This window comes from Stegodyphus dumicola, chromosome 8 (assembly GCF_044657685.1).
Source record: "Stegodyphus dumicola isolate Sdum_Otavi_A_Nest chromosome 8, ASM4465768v1".
Taxonomy (NCBI): Eukaryota; Metazoa; Arthropoda; class Arachnida; order Araneae; family Eresidae; genus Stegodyphus; species Stegodyphus dumicola.
This window is the reverse complement of record NC_140775.1, coordinates 191,042,117-191,067,444: the sequence shown is the minus strand read 5'-3', so window position 1 is coordinate 191,067,444 and position 25,328 is coordinate 191,042,117. Positions and strand designations below refer to the sequence as shown.

The following is a 25,328-nucleotide window of genomic DNA, read 5'->3' as shown; positions in this document are numbered from 1 at the left end:
TGGTTAACTAAGAAGAGACTGAAAAGAAAAGTGTATACTAACACTTAACACTATATCGGGAATTCTAAACATATGCTGTCATGTTGCTTTTAAATTTTTGTGATTTTGCTGTTGAATTATATATGTCGTAAGTGAAGAAAACGATGCTTACTAATAAAGCTAAAAAGACCAAAAAAAAAAAAGGGGGGTAGAAGAAATGAGTGCAGCTGCAGATTGGTAAGACTGCGTGGAGGGCGTAAGACCTTAACAAACCCTTTTGGCCGACCTGTAAAATCTGAAACATTTCAATTTTTTTATTTATTTATTTTATTAGTATTATTATTTTTATTTTTAAAGTACGTAAGTATGTAAATGAATTTTTTAATATGTATTTGTACTTAACAATATGTTGCCTTATACTGTGGGAGTAATTTCTGTGTGCTATCTGAAACAGTTTTTTTTTTTTTTTTTTTTTTTTTTTTTTTTTTTTTTTAATTTTTTTTATTTTTTATTTTTTATTTTTTATTTTTTTTTTTTTTTTAGTCCAAAAGGACAATTAGCCCAGAAGGGCTATTCATTTCGTTTTGGCATTTTGCTTTGATTCAGTATAAATGTCTGTTCTCTTTTCAAATTGTTGCCACCAAATATATGTATTACATTTAAAGAAATTAAATAATGAAGAATCTGCATAAATGTATGTATGTTTCTCGCATTGTGATAAAACAACGGTACCTAGAGCCATCGAATTTTGAATAACGTACGTCTCCACCCAAATATGAGGATCTGGAAGCCCGAATTTGGAATTTGTTTTATTGTCTATTTCATTATTTTGTAAAGCATTTATGAGTTTGAATCGAATTTTATGGTTTAAGTGAGATGAACATGATAGTTAATAAATAAAGGTAACACACAAAACTTGAAAAAAACGCCCTTTTGGACGTAATATAAAATCTGAAAATTTCCAGATTTTTTTATTTTTAAATTAATATTTTTAGTTATAAAAAATTGAATGTTGAATTATTATTAAATTATGCTGAATTATTATTTCACTGTCTAGGTCTGCGAGAAATGTCTTAAATTTTCCAAGCGTGGATTTAATGCCATGAAAATATAAATTTAAACTAATCACTATCAGGGAAAGACCGGCCGTTATTCTTTGTCTGTTATTTATAACCCATTTCTACCCGACCCCAAATTCTTAAATTATCGAGAAATAGTTATCGGTTTCTATGGAATTAATTAAATACAAACCTTTTATTTAGTTTAGTGCTTGTTGAATTAAGGGCATTTGTGACATCATAATTTCCCTTGCAGTTAGGACGGTGGGAAGAAAAAACTTCCCTGGACTTATATCGATTTCCCTCTCAGTTTCCCTAAAATCCCTCAGGCTAAATCTAGCTATGTAGGTTAGGAAGGGAACTCTTGAGTTAGAGTTCGTTGACCCACTAATGGCTGCGCAAGCGCACTGACGCGTTTTCATGGGAACGTGGTCTATCAGTCGTGCAACTTGATTTCAGTTGAGGGAGGACGAAAATAGATTTTTTTTTTAACAAAAAGTGTACGTGATATATTGCTTATATTTTATCGAAGATGTGTGGTAAACCATTTGCCCCAAAACACTTTTATCGGTACCGATAACTTTTGCAAGTTAATCCTATCCTGGGTGTTAAAAACCTTTTATCATTTTATCGAGTACTTCTCATCCTATACTACGTTTCATCAGCTTTTGAGGTGTTTTTAATCAAAAACATTGACTATCTGTGCAACCAAAATTCATTTCAAAATTTAATTTAGATAGAAATTATTTATTGTAATAGGCGCAAAAATTTACACGTTAATTCTCTAGAAAACACCTTTGTCCGCGCATAATCCTTTTTCTTTTTTTAATGTTGTAAATTTCTTCTCTCAATCATACAGCTTCTTGAAGCCTTTGTAACAGTGGCGTAGCTACGGTGGGGAAAGGGGGGGGACATCTGTCCCCGGGCGCAGGATCCAAGGGGCGCCAAACTGATGCAACGAAATTTTTTAATGAAATGTTTTCCATTCCTGGCACACAGAAAGGGGCGCAAATTCTTCAGTTGTCCCGGGCGCTGGAAACTCTAGCTACGCCCCTTCTTTGTAAAAGTCATTTTGTTTAGTTCCCTCCTTATATTTTCATGAATTTCATAGATGTTAAGAAAATAGCGTCTTTTCTTCCGAAATTCCTCTGAAAAATGTAGAAAGTAAAGATCTGGCGAGTAAGGAGATCATTAAGAGCTGATGTGTTTTTTTTACAGTCAGTTGCTTAGAAACAGCTGTATAATCTTTAATTCATAACAGCAAATTTCTGCTACATAATACTAAGCAAAATATCCTTTTCAGCTTTTGTTTTAAACAGATTTTCTTTAAAAAAAAAAAAAAAAAAAAAAGTTTCAGATTTTAACGGTCGTCCAAAAGGCTTATTAAGGTTTTTTATGCGCTCGCTGAGCCTGCAAAAGCAGCTATAGTATGCTTTTGCCCTCACTTCTGCTTACTTACCCCGCTTTTTTTTTGTTGTTGTTGTCTTTTGAGCTTTATTATTAAGTATTGTTTTCTTCGCACTTACGTCATATAGAATTCAACAGCAAAATCACAAAAATTTGTAGCGTAACAATATATGTATGGAATTCCCGATTGAGTGTTAGGTGTTGACATACATTTTTTAAAGTTTTTTCTCAGTTCATCAAATCAATGTTTAGTTTTCTTTGTAGGATGACTTGCAAAGCTTTTGTTTTTTGTTTTTGTCTTTTTATTATTATCGTTTTGTGTGTTAATTTTATTTATTACGTATCACGTTGTTCGCATTTACGCTACATTCAACAGCAAAATCACAAAATATTTAAAAACAGCGTACCTTTAGAATTTCCCATAGGAAATCTAGCGGGCTGGAGATAAAAATGTTTTATTCTGTACAGTGCTGTCCCTAATCACTTTTAGATCACTGAATTTGTGAATAAAAAATTCATTAAAGTTTTATAAAATAAGAAATTCGAAATTAAAAATTCTGGTTTGCAGATGCACATGTTCGGGTGGAGGACTACGTTATTCAAAATTTGACGGCTCTAAAGCAGTGGTGCCCAACCTTTGGGCCTCTCGCGAGCACATTTTGGCCTATTGCGAACATATTTTAGCCTATAGCGAGTAGATTTCTAAAACATCAACATTTTTGTTAAACATATTTCCAATCGTATGTGATACACCTGAAATATTAATTTCGGCAAGTGGGGTTTGAGATGAATAATAATATTAGTTGAACTTTATGGAAATCAGAGAAGCGAAGTTCAAAATTATTTTTCAGTGCATTTAGGTTTTCCGAGTATTTCTCTGTTTCAATTGCCTTGTGGTTATTAATATAAATTCTGAAAATGGGTGATGTTTTTTTCCTTTCATCTGATTTATCCACAAATTTAACTTTATCTAAAATGCAGTTACAGTCCCAGTCAATCGATAAAGTTTTTTTTCTTTTTTTTCCTTTTCCCTGGAGATCTTCGTTCAGTTTGTTCAGTTTAGCTGTTATATCCATGAGAATATACAGATCGGATAACCAATTATTATCGTCCAATTCTTTATAACTTTCGTTTCCGGATTCCAAAAACTGCTTTATTGGCTAAAGAAGTTGTACAAATCGTTGAAGTACTTTTTCCCTGCTGAGCCATTTAACATCGGAATGAAGGAATAAGATTCCATGTTCGCTATCAAGTTCGTCAGTCAGCAATCAATTATTTTATAACGTCTTGCAAGATAGCTCTTATGACTAGAAATTCTTACCATATTTTAACAATTAAGAAATATAAATGAATGGTTATTTTAAAAATATTTTTTGTTCGTAGTACCTAATCGGGCTGGCGAGTACATACAAAACCATCCTCGCAAGGTTGGTCACCGCTAAGGTTTTATTCACAATATGAGGAGCGTACACACATACGTGCAGATTCTTCATTATTTAACGTCTTTAAGAATAATATAGGGCGATAATATTTGGTGGCAAAAGATTTGAAAAGTGATTCGCCAATTATAATGGACCGAAGCAAAATCCCATTTCGAGATTAATAGCTTCTTTTGGGCTAGAAACAAGCTGATGTATGCTGAAGAGAAACACGTCAAGTGAAACATAAAATTAGTAACGCAAAAACTTTAAGCTTGGCGTAGATTTAAGTTAAACTCTCAATCAATTTGGAGGGCAATCAGGTACAGGGCCTTCTTCATCAGGAGCAAAGAAATCTGCAAGAGTGGGATTCTTTCCTAATGTATACGAAATATATCAAAGGATTTTCCGATATTTCCGAAATTCCATATATATACGGTTCAGAAAAAAAGTCGTAACTTTTGTCTTATAAACAGTTTCAAGAATATTTCTCCATCTACTGAATTTGCGCTGAATTCCATAGTTGTAGAATAAAATAAAATAAGGAATGGAATTCATAATCATTCTTATTTATTCGGACTTAATAGTGAAGGTGTTTGAAATGTTTTGGTTTTAACATTTTAAAATTCTTTGTTGTATTTATATGATTATTTGAAATTTATTAATTATGAATTTCAGTTTCTGGTTTTTGTGAAATATTAGTTCCAAATTTCTTACGTTATATCTTTAATGATAATTTTTCTGCAGCTTAATGCGCGAAAATAACTAGGTTTTTGTATTAGGCATGTCTGTGTTTTATTTTCAAAAGAATTTGTTTTGTATAATGTTGTATGATCTTAAATTCATTTAGTGCAAAATTAATCTTAGGAGATAATATTAATCAATTTTATTTAGTAAATAAATTATATATATATATATATATGTGATGTACCAGCTTTTGTCCTGAATAAATAGATTGCTGAAGAATCATAGATGTAGTCGAAGCTCCAAATATCAGACGATAAGTTTAAAAAACAGGATCCATTTATTATATTTCAGGAGAAAATAGCAGTTACAAAAATTAAGATCTCCAGAGTAAATAAAAAAGAACTACTAATAACTTTTCGTATTAAGGTTTACTGCATCGTTACATTAAAGAAAAGACCCGATATTGCTTTGCGAGTCCTTTTATAGCCTCTGGAAAGGCGGAGTTTCCAAGAAATGACGTCAGCCTCATCAGCCATTCCAGTTCGCTTTAAATATTTCCAGAACCTTCTATAACTGTACGTGTAGAAAAGGCGGGAAAAACAACTTGACTACGGGGCTGTGAATTTAATTACACGTACTTTCAAATAAGAGAACGTCGCCATTAAAAATGAAAAGAACATACAGTTAGAATTTTAAGTGTATTCTTGACTAAGGAATTTTATTATTACATATATATATATATAATGGCAGCTATATATATATATACACCTGTCATTATTTTAGCAATCCTTGTAGTCATATACGTAGGAGATAGTCATAAACCAATGGCAGTAGTGTTATTTAAATGACGAAAATATTCATGTTTTAGCAATATCGAATTTTAAAGGTAATTAATTCTTGACAACTAACGAAATTTAACTTTTAATGCGGTCTCCTGTACTTATATTTGGAAAAGTTTTATACTCGTTATGAAAAAATAAAAATAGCAGAATTTTGAATCCCGTACGACAAAAATTGACCGGAATAGTTAATTTCAGAATTTGCAGTTTTTGGTGTTATTTTCAGTTTGCTAATGTTCAGTTTGCTTTGTTCAGGATTGGCTAATTAAATAGAATAATTCGAACAAATAGGTTTAAATGAAGTGCAGCAAATAATGTGTATAATTTAATAGGTCGGTGCACACATCAGGTTTTTTTTATTTATATGTTTTAGGGAATCATATTCAAACCGATTTCACTATTTAGTCCAAAGGGGCAATTTGCCCAGGAGTATTAATTTCTTTTTGGCATTTTGCGTTGATTCACTACACGCGTGTTTCACTTTTCAAATTGTTGCCACCCAATATTATCCCCCTGTATTATATTTAAAGAAATTAAATAATGAAGAATTTTCAGAAATATAGGCATGTTTCTCGCATTGTGATAAAACAACGGTACCTACAGCCATCCAGTTTAGAATGACGTAATCCTACTGTGAATATGGTCATCCCAAATTTGAAACTTGTTTTAATATCGATTTCATATTTTGTAAAACTTTGACGAATTTTTGATTGACAAACTAAAGGATTTCAAAGCGAGCAATGGCAACGTTGTACAGAAAAAACATTTTTATCTCCAGCGCGTGAGGCTGTGTATCGGAAATTCTAAAGATAGGCTCATTTTAAAATTATTTTGCAATATTGCTGTAGAACTGAATTTTATAGTTTAAGTGCGAAGAACATGGTATGTAATGTTAAAAAATCGCCTCTTTGAAATTTAGTTTAAAATCTGGAATTCAGATTTTTTAAATAATTTATAATTCTTTCATTAATTCCCAAATTATTCTTATTTTAAAACAAGTTTTTACTGGGAAGCAACGAATTGATATAATAAATTGTACGAGTCAATTTAAACGTTGTTGCCACGAGAGCTTTTGCCATTCTGAAGCAACTAATGAAAGATTACAATAAGGATGTGCCAATTTTTTTGGAGAATTTCTTTTCCGTATTGTCTAATACAATCTTTTGCAGTGCGTGATTGGGGAAAACTGCAACCTTGTCACTTGCGATTAACATATTCCTGTGAACGCAATCGAACAATGAAATGGGATCATAGGGCGAGCATCTCAACCCCATTGCAGAATCAACACAGGTTTCGGCCATTTTGTATTTTTTCTTTCTGCTTTTCGGTGAAAGAATAATATTCTCTGGCAGGGTGTGCTCCCGTTGGGGATAAACCGGTTTTCCGGCCGCACAAGTGAAAGTGAAGGGGGGAAATGAAAAGTGAAATCATGATCAGGTCATACGTTCAACGACCCTGCTTTCGAAAAACTGGGAATCGAAAAAAACAAGAAAGTATGTCAGTGTGACTCCGGCTATCCATTCACTTTCCCCGCCTTCGCTGAAGCACATCTGCTGCCATCTAGTGGCAAGTTATAGAACTATGGACATTATTTATTATTATTGTTTTTCTATCTGAGATCGCAACTTTGCTCTGCAAAAAAAAAAAAAAAAAAAAAAAAAAAATCCGTCAGGTTTAATAATTTTCGTTTAATCGTCGCCGAAATACGAATGATTGTTTCATTTTCTTTAATAAATTTAGCTACTCCCATTTCATATAAATCAAATTGTAAACATATAATAATTAAATATCCATATACTATAAACATCTAATGATAATCCTATAACATAGTTCAATGAAAAATAAGTATTAAAACAGTTTCAGCTCAGCAACATTCTAGCGACCGTATTCGAAAGGCGACAACGCGAAAGCGTGTTGCCAACGCAGGGCAATAAATTGATTTAAATTAACTACGAAAGGCGTGAAAGAAAACATAATTTTTTTTTTTTTTTTTTTTTTTTGCTTGGCTTTGAATTCAGAACACAATTTAAAAAAATGATTGCTTCAAAACACAATTTCAAAAAATTATTGCTTCATTTTGCTTATCTCAACAAATCATTATTTTCTAAGGTGATTAGGAAATTCTATCTCAAAAAAACCTGACCTGAGACCAAATTCAGAACTTTTTTAACTACATTTCTCCATTTTATTCAGTAATTTTCTTGACATTCAGAATTCTTCATAGTTCTTTATAATATGTGCGAAAAAAAGAATGTCGAAATCTGTACATCATATTTACTTTGTGTAATTTTCGTTGAAACGCTGTGAGTATTATCATCGATTTTGTGAGAAATAAATGTCTTCGAGCAAAGTCGCGGAGATAAACATAAACGAATTTACTGGCTTAAGTCACTTTTCAATATCTGCTGTCAGACAAAATTGAAATTGCTTGTTTTGGGGAAACTTTTTAATGCCCAATGTTCAAATACTCTGTACTTTTCAAGAAACTTCGTAATTGTAAGTATATGTCTACGTTCCATATTTAAGCAAATAAACTTTGTAATTGCATTTTACGAAAATGCAAATGTTTATACACAGTTTGGTATAAACATTTTGAAGTTTTCAGCCATTATGATACACAAAATTTTCAGTTACAGCAACAGCAATTTATGAGGAATTGAACAATGAGATGTTTTCTAATAAAAACATTTTTTTTCGCAAAATTTAGTATTTTATATGTATAAATAGTGTCATATCAGAGCAGCGTCAATAATATGCACAAAGTGCATTTAATTAGAATGATAATAAGTTGAGAGTTTTTTAGATAGGTATATAAAATTTTAAATTTCCTGCTGGAATCAGGTTGGCGTAATCTTCATAAATACTAATTGCGCATGCGCAGTAATTGGTTGACGTAATCTTCACAAGACTTACTGCTTTGGGATTCAATCACAAAATGTTGCCAAATTGAGAAATCTTAAGTTTTCTTAAGAAAATTAAATGATATATTTTTTCTGTAACAATCAAGCGATATTGTTTTATTTGTGCTTTGTAAAATTAGAAATAACTTGATATACGGAATTTTTTTTTCCCGTGATAATGATGTTAGTTTATTTTGTTTGTGTTTCATCTTCCAACCTTTGCAATCACCCAGCCTTTCTTACTTGACAGGTATTTTACGAAATGTTTATATTTGTTTTATTAATGAGTATAAATATAGAATTTTAGTTAGACTATATATATATATATGAATAATTCTCATTTTTCTGCTGCATCTTGTAACGTGTGTTCAATAATCTGGAATTAGTAAATTAGAAGGTAATTTGAGAAATCTTATATATATCAGTTTTGCCATAATTCATAACCATCGAATTTAGATTGTAGTCAACTAAATATAGAATTTCAATTTAGACAATAAATTTGTTTCTGGATCATTTTCTTTATTTGCGGTTTACAATTTTTTTTTCATTTTTGTTATTTTACCTTAAAAAATTGTAAATATCTTGTCTAAAAATAAAAATAAAGAAAACTTTTACATAAAGAATTTCATTAAAATATAGAGCGGATTAAAATTTATCATTAAAAGTTCTGGAGGTAGTGTTTTTGCATTTTATATTTTTAATTTAAAATTTGAGCGTGTTTGTTTTTAAGGTATGAAACAAAAAATTGGATTATGAGAAAGTTAACTATAACTAGCACGATAATTAATGGTATCTATTGTAATATTTAAAATATTTAATCGGATAATTTAACTTAGCTAAAGCACTGGAGTGCTACATTTTTCTAAATTGCACATCTGTTTTGAGCGATGAGTTCGCAGTGAAGGGAATCCGAGGGTCTCGTAGCTCCCTTTTCCTACAATCAACGTTTTGGTAAGACTTTTGGTTTGACTGATTTTAAGAGGCCGCATGATGTCAGTCCGTCGCAGTCACGAATGTACTGGACCTAGCCGGAGTCTGAGCCGGACCCAATGGCGTAAGAATTAGTCAGCTTGCCTTAACCACTATGACGGCAGGGAGATAATCATTATTTACGTTTTAATGTTAGAAACATAATGAATACGATTAAATATTAAATATGTTTCACCTTCCTATCATGTTACGTTACTATTTATATTGCTGAATCAAATATAACGGTCCCTCCATTATTACCGTCCCGCATTTCTCATTCATGAGTAAAATCGCCAATCCAGTGAGCTGCTGTCATTCCACAAACATTAAGTGTGTGTGTGTGTGTGAGTATGACGATACAGTTGCTAAATAAAATATGTGTCTAAAACGTTACATAATACAGCAGATTTTTTTTTTGATCGAATGATAGCGTTAAAATCTCAGTTTGTGTTTTATATATGTTTATTTTTTTATGTTTAAAAAAATAAACATATATAAAACTACTGCGGTTAGTTATGCTTAGTTTTTACAGCTACCTCCCGTATTATTTAAATACAAGGCCAGTTTTCCATAAAAAGTCCTCCACGATGGCATCAATGCTCGAAAACATTGCCATTCATTAATCAGTCAAACCATCAACTATAGACTGAACAATTATGACACTTCAGTCTAATATCATTCTGGAGTTTTGATATTTCAATGAATATTTATAGAATTCTAAATTCTGATAATAAATTCTGATATTTTTTCACAATTATATACAGTAATCGCGTGTTAAAACGGGTATAATAAAAGTAATAAGATTACGAATCTTACTTTGAGAAACTAATTATTCTGAACAGAATTTAAATTTTATACTGTAACCCTCATTTAAGCGATTTCAATTAAATCTTCCAGCTTGGTCCTAACCATCGATACTAACTTTAAAACACTTAGCAATTCGCATCTCGCTCAATGCTTGCGCGAATGTGTGCGCGCCAAATCGCCCCCTCTCGAACCAAGGTCGGCGGAAAACGATCCACCAGCGAAGCCTTATCCATCGCCAAACTGTTTTCACGTGCTTTCAGCTCTGGCTAAGGTTCTGTGTGATTCTGTGATCTTAACAAGTGTTGCATTTGGCAGAACCTTACGAAATGTCAACTTTTACATTCACCTGGAACTGTTTTCATGGACATGTTTGTGACTTGTATAAATTATGTAAATAGATGTTTATTTTTTAAACAGTAATTTACAAATACTTAATCCAAATTCCCTTTTCTTTTAGTTATGTCACGTGACTGCTCCCCAGGTAAGATAATATTTAAACATCTATCTATTCAAATATGTTTGTATGTGTGTATAAAAGTGCATTTTGCTAATAATTGTCAGTTAAAAAATTTTTATTTTGCTTGGCGTCAGTTGGCGATAATGTACGAATGGTCGCAGTTACAGTGACTTTGGAATTTAGTGACATATATTTGTAATTGACTTACCTTTATTAACCATTTACTTTTTTCTCATATTAATTTAATGTTTTTTTTTTTTTTTTTTCTTTTTGCTTTATTTATGTGAGAAATTTTAGCGATATATAAAATAATTATTATATAGTAATGTAATAAATAATATAATATAATTAAAGTTAAGAGAATAATTAAATTTTTTCCGAGAAATATTGCCTGAAAGTATTCAGAAGAAATGCAGGGACAAACAAAGGGTGTCGTCTCGTTCTGTCTGTCTACTCTAATATAGCAGAATTTCTTTGAATTACTTTTTTAGGAAGTATATCTTGTATTATATTGCATGGAAGTCAACGAAAAAAACTAAAAATAGGTAAGTAAATTAACAACAAGCTTAAGTTTTTCTGGATAAGTATAATTTCAACATATCTGCAGTTAAGATAAAATTTTAGTAAAAACTGAAGAAATTTTTTTCACGTTTTCATTAAGTAATGCTTTTGTTTTGCCCATTTATATTTTTCTAAAGCAAGTTTTCTTTTACTGTATTATTACAATGATTATTTAAAGCTCGAGTTTCTGTTAGAAAATTCACCCACGGAAACATGCCTTCCTATAGTCTATTACTTTAGAATAGGCTTTCAAGATCATTCTGCCCTCCCCAAACTATACATCATAACCGTGGTAACGACTGCTGCAGAAAACACGTCGAATCCTCTAATTTGCTAAAGTTTGTCATTCCATCTCTGCGGTGATGTCGACACTTACAGTCGTTAAATGTGGAAAGTGCTACGACTTCGAGGTGCCTGTTTTAAAGTAACAGCATTTTAGCAGATGGTTTGTTCTCACATGATGCTCTTATCAATCCAACCAGTAAATTATAACACTTTAGTGTAAATGAGTACCTGTACTTAAGTACAGATATAACATTATTTTGTTTTATTTATATATAAAACTTAATTGTGAATTTTTGTATGATGAAGACACTGAAAATGTGAAAGTAGACAATTTCAAAGGAAAGTTCTAATCAAGCCAAAAAGCCAAACATTTGAAATAACTCATCATATAACTATCGTTTATCATATCATCATATATCTTCGTTTTGGCATGTTGCGTCCATTTCCATTCACTTCTGCATTGAGTCACTTTTCAAACTGTTGCCACCAAATATTATCGCCATGTTAAAGGTTAAGGAAACTAAATAATGAAGAATCTGCCAGAATGCATGAATGTTTCTCGCATTGTAATAAAACAACGGTACCTAGAGTCATAAAATTTTGAATAACGTAATCCTCCACCGAATATGGACATCTGGAAGCCCTGATTTGGAATTTGTTTTATGATCTATTTCATATTTTGTCAGACATTAAAGAATTTTTATTTAAGAAACTCAATGATTGCAACGTGAGAAATAACAACACTGTACCCCCCCCCCAAAAAAAAAATCTCCAGCGCGCGAGACTGTGTATCTGAAATTCTAAAGAAATACTCATTTTAAATTTATTTTTCGATATTGCTGTTGAATTGAATATAATGGTTTAGGTGCAAAGAACATGATATTTAGTAAATAAAGGTAACACACAAAACGTTAATAATAATAACGTAATATAAAATCTGAAAGCTTTCAGATTTATTTACTTATTTATTTATTTTTTAATTGCTTATTGAAAATTAAATTCCTTATTATCCCAGTTCGAATTTTCCGGCTCGCGAATCATCACGCAACGCATTTAAAAAAAAAAAAAAAATTCAGATTGATACTGGAAGATTTAGTATATTTGATTATGGCAAAGCACCACGAGGGGTGTCTCTAAGGGAAGAATTACCCTCGTGGAGTATTTTCTATAAGGCTGCTATCACATGTCGGTTTGTTTCGAAAGAACAACTGTTTGGAACAATTTTTCTGCTTTATCACAACATCCAATCACCGCAGCTCGCTTTGGGGTTAACACAGGGGAAACTGGTTCTCCATTACAAACAAGCTAACAGCATTCGGCGCTGATAGCTGATTGGTTGAAAACGAACAACTTGCAACTTTTTTCGAAAGGAAGGAAAAAGTCGCACGTCTTTCTTTCAATAGTAAAGCAGGCAGAAAAATTGTCCGAAACAGTTGTTCGTGTGAAACAAAAGCTGTGTGATATGGGCCTTTGATAAACTAGATCGCATCCACATTCCGCATGGGGAAAACCACGAAAACATTCATGCAGCCAATGCGTTCGGCTAGAATGGAACCCAACCCGAACTACCATAATTCAGCAACTTCACCGCTCTGCTGCTGTTGGGCTTTTGGTAGTGGAAGGAAGTGTAAAATGTGTAACAGTTTTGAAGAAATTTATGACTCTTTAACGCAATGAATCTCATTGATGAAATTTAGGCTGGAGCTTAACGCCGATTTATTGGACGGGCTGAAGAAAGCTGAAATTATTTCTGGTGTTAAAAGTGTTCGTTTTCAGGTTGTTTATATACGCCCGTGTGTTAGGACAGATAATAGGGAGTGCAGTGTGCCATCAGTTTTACGTAAAAGTACTGAAAATTCGTCACTGCTTATTTTGCGTAAAAGTGTGCGCAAACTAACACCAGTAACCGATTTTTTTCAGTTTACTTATTAAAACAAATTGTATTTTACATCTTCACAAAAAATACATTATATCTGTTTGTGGCAGTGCATTAGTCATGGAAACACTATTATCATGACAGATGCTAAAAGTCGGAATTATCTGTTGTTATTGGTGGTGTTGGTTACTAATCTCCATTTGTCTGATGTAATAAGAATAAACACGCGAATTATTATCGTGGTAAAGAATGCAGGATTGTGTCTGTCGTTTGCCAGAGCCTTTTCAATACCCCCCCCCACGCTATACATTTTAAGAGGTTATCACACATGGCTACAGTTCCTGCTAGACGGGACTTTTCTGAGAAACGAGTAACACTGGCTTAAATGAGAGAACTCCTAGGAAAAAGAGCCCCGCTGGAAGCGAAGTCCCGCCTAGATGGAAAGATGTCCCGCCACGGAAAGATGTTGCGGCTACGCGGGATTTTTTCAAATCTCCTCGAAAATGTCTCGGGTCCCGGGTAAAGACAACCAATCAGACAAAAGTTCTGCTTCTCAAGGATCACGTGATCCCGATTTGAGCGATAATCGATTACTGTTTGGCGTTCAAGTCTTTGTAGTAAGTGAGAATGGTAACCTAGCACGTGTGTTTCCCGGAATTGTACGGGTTCTGAGAATTGTCTCTTTCGGCATCAAGTGCCGCGTAGCCGAAACATAATGTGATTGGGACCTAATGTGTACACGATCCAGTTCTCTTTAGAAAGTTTCCCACGAAGGCATTCCTCCCCTTAGGCAGAAGTCCCATGTAGCCCAAACAAAATGTGATTGGGAACTAACGTGTACACGATCCAGTTCTCTTTAGAAAGTTCCCCACGAAGGCATTCCTTCCCTTAGGCAGATAGGCCTCGAGTGCTTTGACATTATTAAATAAAACTAAAATCTTCTCCGAGATTTGGGCCCGGGACCTTCGGTATGTCATTCAACGTCGCTAATCACTTCCCTGTCTGGGCGGCTAGAATTTTCTTTAAGTCTCCCCCCCCCCCGAGAAACTTATTGTTACGTAAAAATTCTTCTCTTTACGATCGACAACGTTCGCAAACAGATTCCTGGGATAGGGTCTCAAGCCCAGGCGCCCAAAACAACTGAACTTCGTTCACAAAGCGAAAAATTCTTCAGAAATTTTTTTGAATCTATTTGTTTATTAAATTGAAACCTTGAATTATGGGTTTATTACCTTGAAACTTACATACAGGTGTGCGCGCACGTTAGCAAATCCCGCCAAATTCGGCGCCAAGGCGGACAGCAATTCTCCGTCTAATCTCAATAAAAGTTGGTTTCTTATGAAAACGAAATATACTACAACACGTCGGTGTTCCATCTTAATTGAGCTCATCCATCGAATCTTTTTAAGTAAATCGTGATGCGTATACACTTCTGTCACGAAATGCGCCTGCGTAAAAGGAGCTTCGGGTGGAGAATGGAGGCTTTTGGAATGTTGCCAACCCCGTTCACTTATAAATGGTGAAGGTCATTTCCATTTTATTTGGAAAGTTTTCGTGTTTATTTCAAGGTTTGCCGTTTTGGACGGTCTTTTGCGGTGTCTAGGCCAAGGTCAGGAGGATTACGTCAACGTATTTATACATACGTTTTGCGTGCTATCACGCAATAGTTATTAATTATCTTAACGCATCCAAACTGCCTATCTTGTTAAAAAGTTTTAATACTGTTCGCAATTTATAAATATTTGTGGCTAGGAATCGCCTAGCCAGTCGGTTGGTTCTAATAACCACTTATGTGCATTATCGTCTGTATTAGATTGCGTCTGTCCCTTCTGCGTACCTATATCATTTTGTCAGTCCTAAGCTGATAGAAGTTTGGTTTGGTTTATTTTATTGATGGCAAAACACTCGAGGGCTATCTTCTTGAGGACATTCTAAGGAAACGTGGCTCATATACAGTTACACATAACGAAAACGCCTGTGCAGCCACCCCGTTCGCGAGGATTCGAAACCCAGACCGAACTACCTGTTTTCAGCGACGTAACCGCTCGGCCGCTGGTGGTGGGCGTTAAGCTGATAGAGAGAATTTGTTGCTGCATTGAGCACTTGCTAGAATATTAAAAAAAAATTTTGTTGTTATATGTGAACTATTAACAAGTGGTCAGATGCATGACAAATTTATCCACGTTGCTGCGAAAAATGTCGTAAAGTAAAAATCTCGCCTACAGATAATTTTTAATGTCGGAAACAGACTTTGTAAAGTCTTTCCATATGTTTTAAATCATTACAATTGCGTTTTTCTATCATGCATTTATCATCCACGCAGCTTCGCAGTGCGTTAAAGCCCACCAGCGGCCGAGCGGTAAAGTCATTGAACACCGTTAGTTCGGTCCGAGGTTCGAACCTCGCGAACGGGCTGTCTGCATGGGCGCTTTCGTAGTTTTCCACATGTGTAACGTATATACGAGCCAGTTTCCCTTAGAAAGTCCTCCACGAAGGCATCCCTCCCTTTAGGCAGATAGCCCTCGCGGCTTTGCCATAATAAACTAAACCCTTAAACAGGACAGCTGCTGCTTTCTGGCGATAATCGATTAAACAACAACATTAATAACTCACAAGCTAATTCCATGTAAAATAATACTAATCATTTCACTGTCGTTAGCGCATCGTATTGACATTACGTCGTGATCATCATTTGTTTAGACTATCCTTATGCAGATAGCCCTCGAGGCTTTGTCATAATCACACAAACCAAAAGAAACCAATGTGTTGAGGGAAAACATGTAAGATCTTCGTAACGCGGCATGACAGATCAGATTACTGCCATTCGACATGGCATAAGATGTTTACTTCTTTATTTAAAATTTTAATTGCATTAATGGAGTATACTGACCGATATAACAGCAATACATACCGATTTTAGCAGTTTAAATTTTTATTTTCAGTAACACATCGGTAAAATTTAAAACAAATTTAACACATAACTTCAGAGGCGTAGCTAGGCATAAGTGCCCGGTGACAACTGAAGATTTCGCGCCCCCTTCTGTTTGCCAAAATGCGGTGGGAAACGTCAGTTTGGCACACTGCGCTTATGAACAGATGTGCAACTGCGCAGCATATCGAATTCATTTATATAAACAGTTGCAGGATTATTGTAATTCATAAAAGTTGTTTTTAACACAATATGATATATTTCATTTCGTTTTAGAATAATATTTAAACAGGTTATCGTGATTTATATTAATCTAGTATTAAAGAAAGAAAAGCTTTATTATTTATTTATTTATTTTAAGACTACGAATGTAATTAAAATATTAACATTTGATTATGAATGTGGATTCTTCAAATTTAATTTTTGCTTCGAAAGGATTTACGTGACCATTGTTTATGTAAAATATTCGCATTCTTCATTGCGATCGATATTTTTAATGAGCTAATTTCTTTCGACCACCCCTGCTGCATTTCATGATTATACTATTTTTATACTCCCCTTTCCTGACACCGCATATTATTAGTTAGGATATTGTTGAATAAAAGCAGCATACGCTATAGTCTATTACTTTCGAATAGGCACTTCAGGGTTATTTTTCTGCCCGGTTTGCCTAGTAACCATGGTAACACAGTTTCGGAGGCGTCGAGCCTCGCAATTATTTTCCCCCCACTTCATTTACGTTTAGCATACAGCATCCGAATGATGGCTCTCTTGAATTGCAGTCTCAAATGAGGTGAAGAAAAATAAGTGCTGTGCGGTGGTGACGACACGTATTTTTACAGTCGCAAGTGGAAGAGGGTTTTGAAGTGTTATTTTAAAGTAACAAATAAGCTGCCTTTTTATTTTGTATAACAACGAAACTAGGTAGCGAGCGTACTGATGATTATTACTTCGAATCGTACGCTGGTTACGTGTAGGTCGCCTAATGATTTTTTAGTCCAAAGGGGCAGCTTGCCCAGAAGGACTATTAATTTCGTTTTGGCATTTTGCGTTGAAATGTTGATTCACTTTTCAGATCGTTGCCACCCAAATATTAGAGCCCTGTATTATATTTAAAGAAATTAAATAATGAAGAATCTGCATAAATGTAGGTATGTTTCTCGCATTGTAATAAAACAACGGTACCCAGAGCCATCCAGTTTTGAATAACATACGTTTCCACCCGAATATGGGCATCTGGAAGCCCAAGTTTAGAATTTGGAATTTGTTTTATCATCTATTTCATATTTTGTAAAACTGTAACGAATTTTTGATTAACAAACTCAACGATTTCAAAGCGAACAATGGCAAAACTACGGGAAAGGGTGGGGGGTAAAACATTTTTATCTCCAGCGCGCGAGACTTTGTATCGGAAATTCTAAAGATATGCTTATTTTAAATATTGCTCATTTTAAATATTTTCGATATTGCTGTTGAACTGAATTTTACAGTTCATGTGCGAAGAACATGATATTTAATATATAAAAGTAGCACACAAAACCTTAAAAAAAAAAACGCCCCTGGAAACATTAAAAAAAGAAGAAAAAAATAGCTAGAAATGCGATTTCAGCTTTTAAACTGCCTTTCGAAACTAAATAAGGAAAATCAGAAGAGAAGGAGAGTAAACAACACATTAGAAAATAATCATACCATTTTTCTGGAATTCCTGACTGTTTTTCAACCGAGTGGCTTGCGTAGTACGTTATTTATCTTTATAAAGGTTAAATTTAAACTAAGTTTAGACATTTCTTCCTCAGATGTCAACACTGCAACGCAAACTCAATTTACCTTTGATCAGTTTTTGCGATTCTGTTTTGCGTCAAACTTGGCACTGTGCATAAACAACTTGCACTTGTTTAATCCGGTGCTTTGTAGGCTGGCAATTCAAGTTACTCGGCATGTTTTGATGTCCTTATTATAATCTGGTTATTTTAAAATTAGGCATTTCAAGGTCTCTTCAGCCCTCCCTTATTTGCGATCGTAACTCATGTCATCGTCACTGCACAGCACTTATTTCCTCCTCCTCATATGAGATTGTAATTCAAGTCAGCCTTCATTCGTGCGCTTTTCACGAAGCCAACCACATGCAATGAAAAGATGTATAAATTTATAAAATTTAATCTCTAGGACAATGTTTCTTAAACTTTTTTTTTCAAGCGGGGACCTTTGTAAGTCAGAATATTTTGCAAACCAATTTAACTCTTGTTTCTTCCGAGAGCAGTTTCTAGCATATGTTACTAACAAAATATACTTTTAAAATACAATTAATTAAAATTCATTCCATTTTATATTGATATTAAATAATTAAAAAAGGAAATGTATATTATTTTTAAATAATCTATTAGTGTTTGGATAATCTTTAGCATATTAATTTAAAACTAGGCCCACCAGCGGCCGAGCGGTAAAGTCGCTGAACACTGGTAGTTCCGTCCGAGGTTAGAATCCCGCGAACGGGTTGGTTGCATGGGTGTTTTCGTAGTTTTCCCCATGTGTAACGTGTATACGAGCCAGTTTCCCTTAGAAAGTCCTCCACGAAGGCATTCCTCCCTTTAGGCAGATAGCCCTCGAGGCTTTGCCATAATAAACTAAACCCTTAGACAGGACAGCTGTTGCTTTCTGGCGATAATCGATTAAACAACAACATTAATAACTCACTAGCTAATTCCATATAAAGAATACTAATCTTCTAATCATTTCACTGGCGTTAACGCATCGTATTGACATTACGTCGTGATCATCATTTATTTAGATTATCCTTATGCAGATAGCGCTCGAGGCTTTGCCATAATCACACAAACCAAAAGAAACCAATGTGTTGAGGGAAAACATGTAAGATCTTTGTAACGCGGCATAACAGATCAGATTACTGTCATTCGACATGGCATAAGATGTTTACTTCTTTATTTAAATTTTAATTGCATTAATGAAAGTATATTGACCGATATAAAAGCAATAAATACCGATTTTAGCAGTTTAAATTTTTATTTTCAGTAACACATCGGTAAAATTTAAAACAAATTTAACAGATAACTTCAGAGGCGTAGCTAGGCATAAGTGCCCGGTGACAACTGAAGATTTCGCGCCCCCTTCTGTTTGCCAAAATGCGGTGGGAAACGTCAGTTTGGCACACTGCGCTTATGAACAGATGTGCAACTGCGCAGCATATCGAATTCATTTATATAAACAGTTGCAGGATTATTGTAATTCATAAAAGTTGTTTTTAACACAATATGATATATTTCATTTCGTTTTAGAATAATATTTAAACAGGTTATCGTGATTTATATTAATCTAGTATTAAAGAAAGAAAAGCTTTATTATTTATTTATTTATTTTAAGACTACGAATGTAATTAAAATATTAACATTTGATTATGAATGTGGATTCTTCAAATTTAATTTTTGCTTCGAAAGGATTTACGTGACCATTGTTTATGTAAAATATTCGCATTCTTCATTGCGATCGATATTTTTAATGAGCTAATTTCTTTCGACCACCCCTGCTGCATTTCATGATTATACTATCTTTACACATCCCCTTTCCTGACACCGTATATTATTAGTTAGATATGTTGAATAAAAGCAGCGTACGCTATAGTCTATTACTTTCGAATAGGCACTTCAGGGTTATTTTTCTGCCCGGTTTGCCTAGTAACCATGGTAACACAGTTTCGGAGGCGTCGAGCCTCGCAATTATTTCCCCCCCCCCACTTCATTTACGTTTAGCATACATCGCGACAGCATCCGAATGATGGCTCTCTTGAATTGCAGTCTCAAATGAGGTGAAGAAAAATAAGTGCTGTGCGGTGGTGACGACACGTATTTTTACAGTCGCAAGTGGAAGAGGGTTTTGAAGAGTTATTTTAAAGTAACAAATAAGCTGCCTTTTTGTTTTGTATAACAACGAAACTAGGTAGCGTACTGATGATCATTACTTCGAATCGTACGCTGGTTACGTGTAGGTCGCCTAATGATTTTTTAGTCCAAAGGGGCAGCTTGCCCAGAAGGACTATTAATTTCGTTTTGGCATTTTGCGTTGAAATGTTGATTCACTTTTCAGATCGTTGCCACCCAAATATTAGAGCCCTGTATTATATTTAAAGAAATTAAATAATGAAGAATCTGCATAAATGTAGGTATGTTTCTCGCATTGTAATAAAACAACGGTACCCAGAGCCATCCAATTTTGAATAACGTACGTTTCCACCCGAATATGGGCATCTGGAAGCCCAAATTTAGAATTTGGAATTTGTTTTATCATCTATTTCATATTGTGTAAAACTTTAACGAATTTTTGATTAACAAAACTCAACGATTTCAAAGCGAGCAATGGCAAAACTACGGGGAAGGGTGGGGGGTAAAACATTTTTATCTCCAGCGCGCGAGACTTTGTATCGGAAATTCTAAAGATATGCTTATTTTAAATATTGCTCATTTTAAATATTTTCGATATTGCTGTTGAACTGAATTTTACAGTTCATGTGCGAAGAACATGATATTTAATATATAAAAGTAGCACACAAAACCTTAAAAAAAAAAACGCCCCTGGAAACATTAAAAAAAGAAGAAAAAAATAGCTAGAAGTGCGATTTCAGCTTTTAAACTATCTTTCGAAACTAAATAAGAAAAATTGGAAGAGAAGGAGAGTAAGCAACACATAGGAAAATAATCATACCATTTTTCTGGAATTCTTGACTGTTTTTCAACCGAGGGGCTTGCGTAGTACGTTATTTATCTTTATAAAGGTTAAATTTAAACTAAGTTTAGACATTTCTTCCTCAGATGTCAACACTGCAACGCAAACTCAATTTACCTTTGATCAGTTTTTGCGATTCTGTTTTGCGTCAAACTTGGCACTGTGCATAAACAACTTGCACTTGTTTAATCCGGTGCTTTGTAGGCTGGCAATTCAAGTTACTCGGCATGTTTTGATGTCCTTATTATAATCTGGTTATTTTAAAAATAGGCATTTCAAGGTCTCTTCAGCCCTCCCTTATTTGCGATCGTAACTCATGTCATCGTCACTGCACAGCACTTATTTCCTCCACCTCATATGAGATTGTAATTCAAGTCAGCCTTCATTCGTGCGCTTTTCACGAAGCCAACCACATGCAATGAAAAGATGTATAAATTTATAAAATTTAATCTCTAGGACAATGTTTCTTAAACTTTTTTTTTCAAGCGGGGACCTTTGTAAGTCAGAATATTTTGCAAACCAATTTAACTCTTGTTTCTTCCGAGAGCAGTTTCTAGCATATTTTACTAACAAAATATACTTTTAAAATACAATTAATTAAAATTCATTCCATTTTATATTGATATTAAATAATTAAAAAAGGAAATGTATATTATTTTTAAATAATCTATTAGAGTTTGGATAATATTTAGCATATTAACTTAAAACTAGGCCCACCAGCGGCCGAGCGGTAAAGTCGCTGAACACTGGTAGTTCCGTCCGAGGTTCGAATCCCGCGAACGGGTTGTCTGCATGGGTGTTTTCGTAGTTTTCCCCATGTGTAACGTGTATACGAGCCAGTTTCCCTTACAAAGTCCTCCACGAAGGCATCTCATCCTTTAGGCAGATAGCCCTAGTGTGCTTTGCCGTAATTAAATACACAAATACACACAATAACTAAAAACTAAATGTTCTCCAGGTGACCTGAATGAGATGAAAAGCTTGCCGATTTTTGTATAGCTGTTGATATGTTTAGATATATGCTCGTAAGAAGCACCACAGTCACGGTGCTTTACATCCTTCTTTTGCTGCTAAGAGCCCACCAGGGGCCGAGCGGTAAAGTCGCTGAACACTGGTAGTTCGGTCCGAGGTTCGAATCCCGCGAACGGGCTGGCTGCATGAGTGTTTTCGTGGTTTTCCTCATGTGTAACGTGTATACGAGCCAGTTTCCCTTAGAAAGTCCTCCACGAAGGCATCCCTCCTTATAAGCAGATAGCCCTCGAGGCTTTGCCGTAATTAAATAACCTAACCTAACCTCTTTTGCTGCTAAGAGCAGAGTAGGAAGCTAGGTAAGAAATTTCGTAAAATATCAGTTTTGGGAGGAAAAGGGAAAAACGTTTGCCGAGCGTAATTCCCAAATTCTGAGATTTTCAGCTATGCACTTAGTTTTAATTAAATTAAATTAAATTAATTAATTATTATTCGGAAATATAGGAGGACTACAGATTTAGGAACGGTGTCCAAGGACATATAAATCTTCATAGGCATAGACTTTCCTTACAGGAAACATTGAAGCTATTAGAGTAGACAGCGAATGCAGATAATATGCGTACGTGTATACGGGTAAACTATTCGAGCCATTAACAGAATGGTGTTTATCCCGATATTTCAAACATCTCAGACACTTCTTGCACAGGCGCAGTCACTTGTGACAATAAACTACTTGTGCATTTTTGTTGTTTTTCGGGTGCTATGTCTGGAAATGACGTAGGGCCTCTCCTGTAAGAATATGCGCCGACAGAGTCAAGAGTGTCATCCTTCCGCTTTTTTATTTTCCTGACTGTCTGGAAAATCCACGATAGTCTGCCGCATTTTTGTATCTAATAGAAAATAAAATGGCTAATTGCGTCACATGGTTGCAGCAACTTTGTTTCAATAACATCAAAACAATGTTACATTTCCGTTCGGGGGGCGGATATGAAATGCTGTTTTGCGATTATCTGCTGCTTACAGTAATTAAAGACTGAATTACAGACATTAAAGACTGAAATGTGACGTTAATCATGGAATAACAATTTGGTCTCTTTCGAAAGCAAATCACACATTTAAATTTCAAACTTTTCGATGACCCCTGCTATCCTGATTAAATTTTTTTATTATTATTTTTAAAATTTTAAAAATTTTCCTTTAAGAAGTTTGTTTTTCACGTATTTTACCTTGTATCTTTAACTCATTTAATATATTTTAATTTCTTTCCTAATTCAATGTACTTCCTTATTTGATTATAAAACTTTTTTTTTCCACTTTTATTATTTATTTATTCTTTTTACTTAATCTTATAGTTATCTTAACATTAAAAAAAAAGGGGGGGGGTTCAATTTCCTTTTCATGCTGTATATACGTGACTGTGTTTATACGGGTATACTGAAGGCAGAACCAACCAACATTTGAGAAATAGGAAAATGTTTTTAGCTTTATCGTTTTCAAAGTTAAAAACTTTAACGGTTAGATTTATTTATTTATTTATTTATTTATTTTAAAGCAGGAGACATGGAAAATGAGCAACACCTTCGGCGGGACTCGAAAACGGACCTCTCGAATGACTGACTGACTGGCAGGTTATAGCCGGCAATGCAGTCCTGTGAACTGCGTATCCGGCTCTATCAAACTAGCCCCAATGGCGACATCACGATAAGTCTATCGGCACGTACATACAGTAAATAGGAGGTGGCAAAAAGGGACCGGCATCATTCGGTCAGGAGAGCTAAGCATTATGGACAGAGGTGGAGATGTTGTCATATAATACAAACAAACTATTTTCATAAATACACAAAATTATCAAGTGGGGAAGTTCGAGTTACAGACGTGGGCCGCGAATGGACGTAGGTCTTTATCCTCCATTAATATGACATAGTTGAAAGTCAGAAAAATATTCATGTGATCACACTTAAGTGCCTTATCATAAAAGTGCCTATTAAGTTTGCGTATGTGCTCCTCAAGTGTATCCAGACGCAAGTCATGGTGAAGAGTTAAGTTACTGGACCTCTCGAATATGCGCCGAGTGCGAATATAACAGCCGTTACACCACGAAAGCATTCTGAGAGGGAGAAAATACCTCATATACTCCCCCTTTTAAAGGGCGACTGGGGATTAGGAGACCCAATCTCCAAATCCTGGTGGTGAAGAATCAATATTCACTACGTTTTAGTTCGGCCGCCACTGCAGAATTTTTTAGAATTTTTCGATGTGAGGAAACTGAAGAAATCCACAATGCCGTCGCCGGGATTCGATTGGATTGGATTGGATTATTCAATTATGGCAAAGCACACGAGGGCTATCTGCCTAAAGGGAGGAATGCCTTCGTGGAGGACTTTCTAAGGGAAAATGGCTCGTATACACGTTATACATGGGGAAAACCACGAAAACGCCCATGCAGCCGGCCCGTTCGCGGGATTCGAACCTCGGACCGAACTACCAGTGTTCAGCGTCTTTACCGCTCGGTCGCTGGTGGGCCCGCCGGGATTCGAACTCGCGACTCTTGAATACGGGTTAGGTGTGCTGCCGTTACACCAAAAAGACATGCAGAAAGGGGGGACAAAATATGTTATATACACCCCCTTTTAAAGGGCGACTGGGCATTAGGAGACCCAATCGCCAAATCCTAGTGGTGAAGAATCATCATTCACCACCTTTCAGTTCGGGCGCCACTGTAGAGTAATTACATTATTCTGAAGCTGGAGATGTGAAAAATCAGCAATGTCCTGGCCGAGACTCGAACTTGGACCTCTCGCTTGGAATACGCGCCTAGTGTGCTAAACGTTACACCACGAAGGCATTCTGAAAAAAAGGAAAGAGAAAATACCTTTAAGTTTTCCTCAAATTACTCTCCACGAAGAGAGGAGAGTTTCATCTATTTGCCACTTAAGAGGCATCCTCGCTAATGAATACAATCCATAATGTGGTGGTAAAACCTTATGTATCATTGCAAGACATTGTTAAGAAAAACGGTTTCTGTTGTCGGATGCAATCCAAGGAATTAACAATTCAAATGCATTAAACAAATTTCATATTCCAAATTAATCATTTTCCGAAGAGCATGCCACAGATAGACAACGATGGGAATGACAGCCTGTTGGAACATATGGTGCTGAAAACGACAGTTTTTTAAACATTGTATCACAAAGTTTCTGATTTTCGTCTTCATCTTTTTGAAAGACAAAATAAAAAATGCAAAAAATGATAACTCCTTTAGGTAATCGTCAGACAGCACTATCTAAAAATTGCGCATTTAAAGAAGCAAAATCTGTACTATAAATCAATAAATTGCTATCTTTAGCGGTTTGTGTCTGACCTTGAACTATATCTCTATGTTCTTGATGAGCCCTTTACTTAATCTGGGTGTTCTTTTTTCGGAAATGCGATTATCGTCTGCGCAGAGGTGAC

At 34.8% G+C, this 25,328-nt stretch overlaps 1 protein-coding gene across 2 annotated transcripts in view; it reads left to right on the top strand.

Annotated features, from left to right (window-relative positions):
• The window catches only part of Eip75B (Ecdysone-induced protein 75B), a 262,655-nt gene that overhangs the window by 70,113 nt on the left and 167,214 nt on the right, over nt 1–25,328 (top strand). The window contains exon 2 of one of the 2 annotated variants that reach the window (XM_085822843.1): nt 10,522–10,545. The exons of the other annotated variant lie outside the window; for it this stretch is intronic. Coding sequence (XP_085678969.1) covers nt 10,522–10,545 — 24 coding nt within the window. The remainder of the gene's footprint in view (nt 1–10,521; nt 10,546–25,328) is intronic. 2 annotated transcript variants of the gene reach the window in all.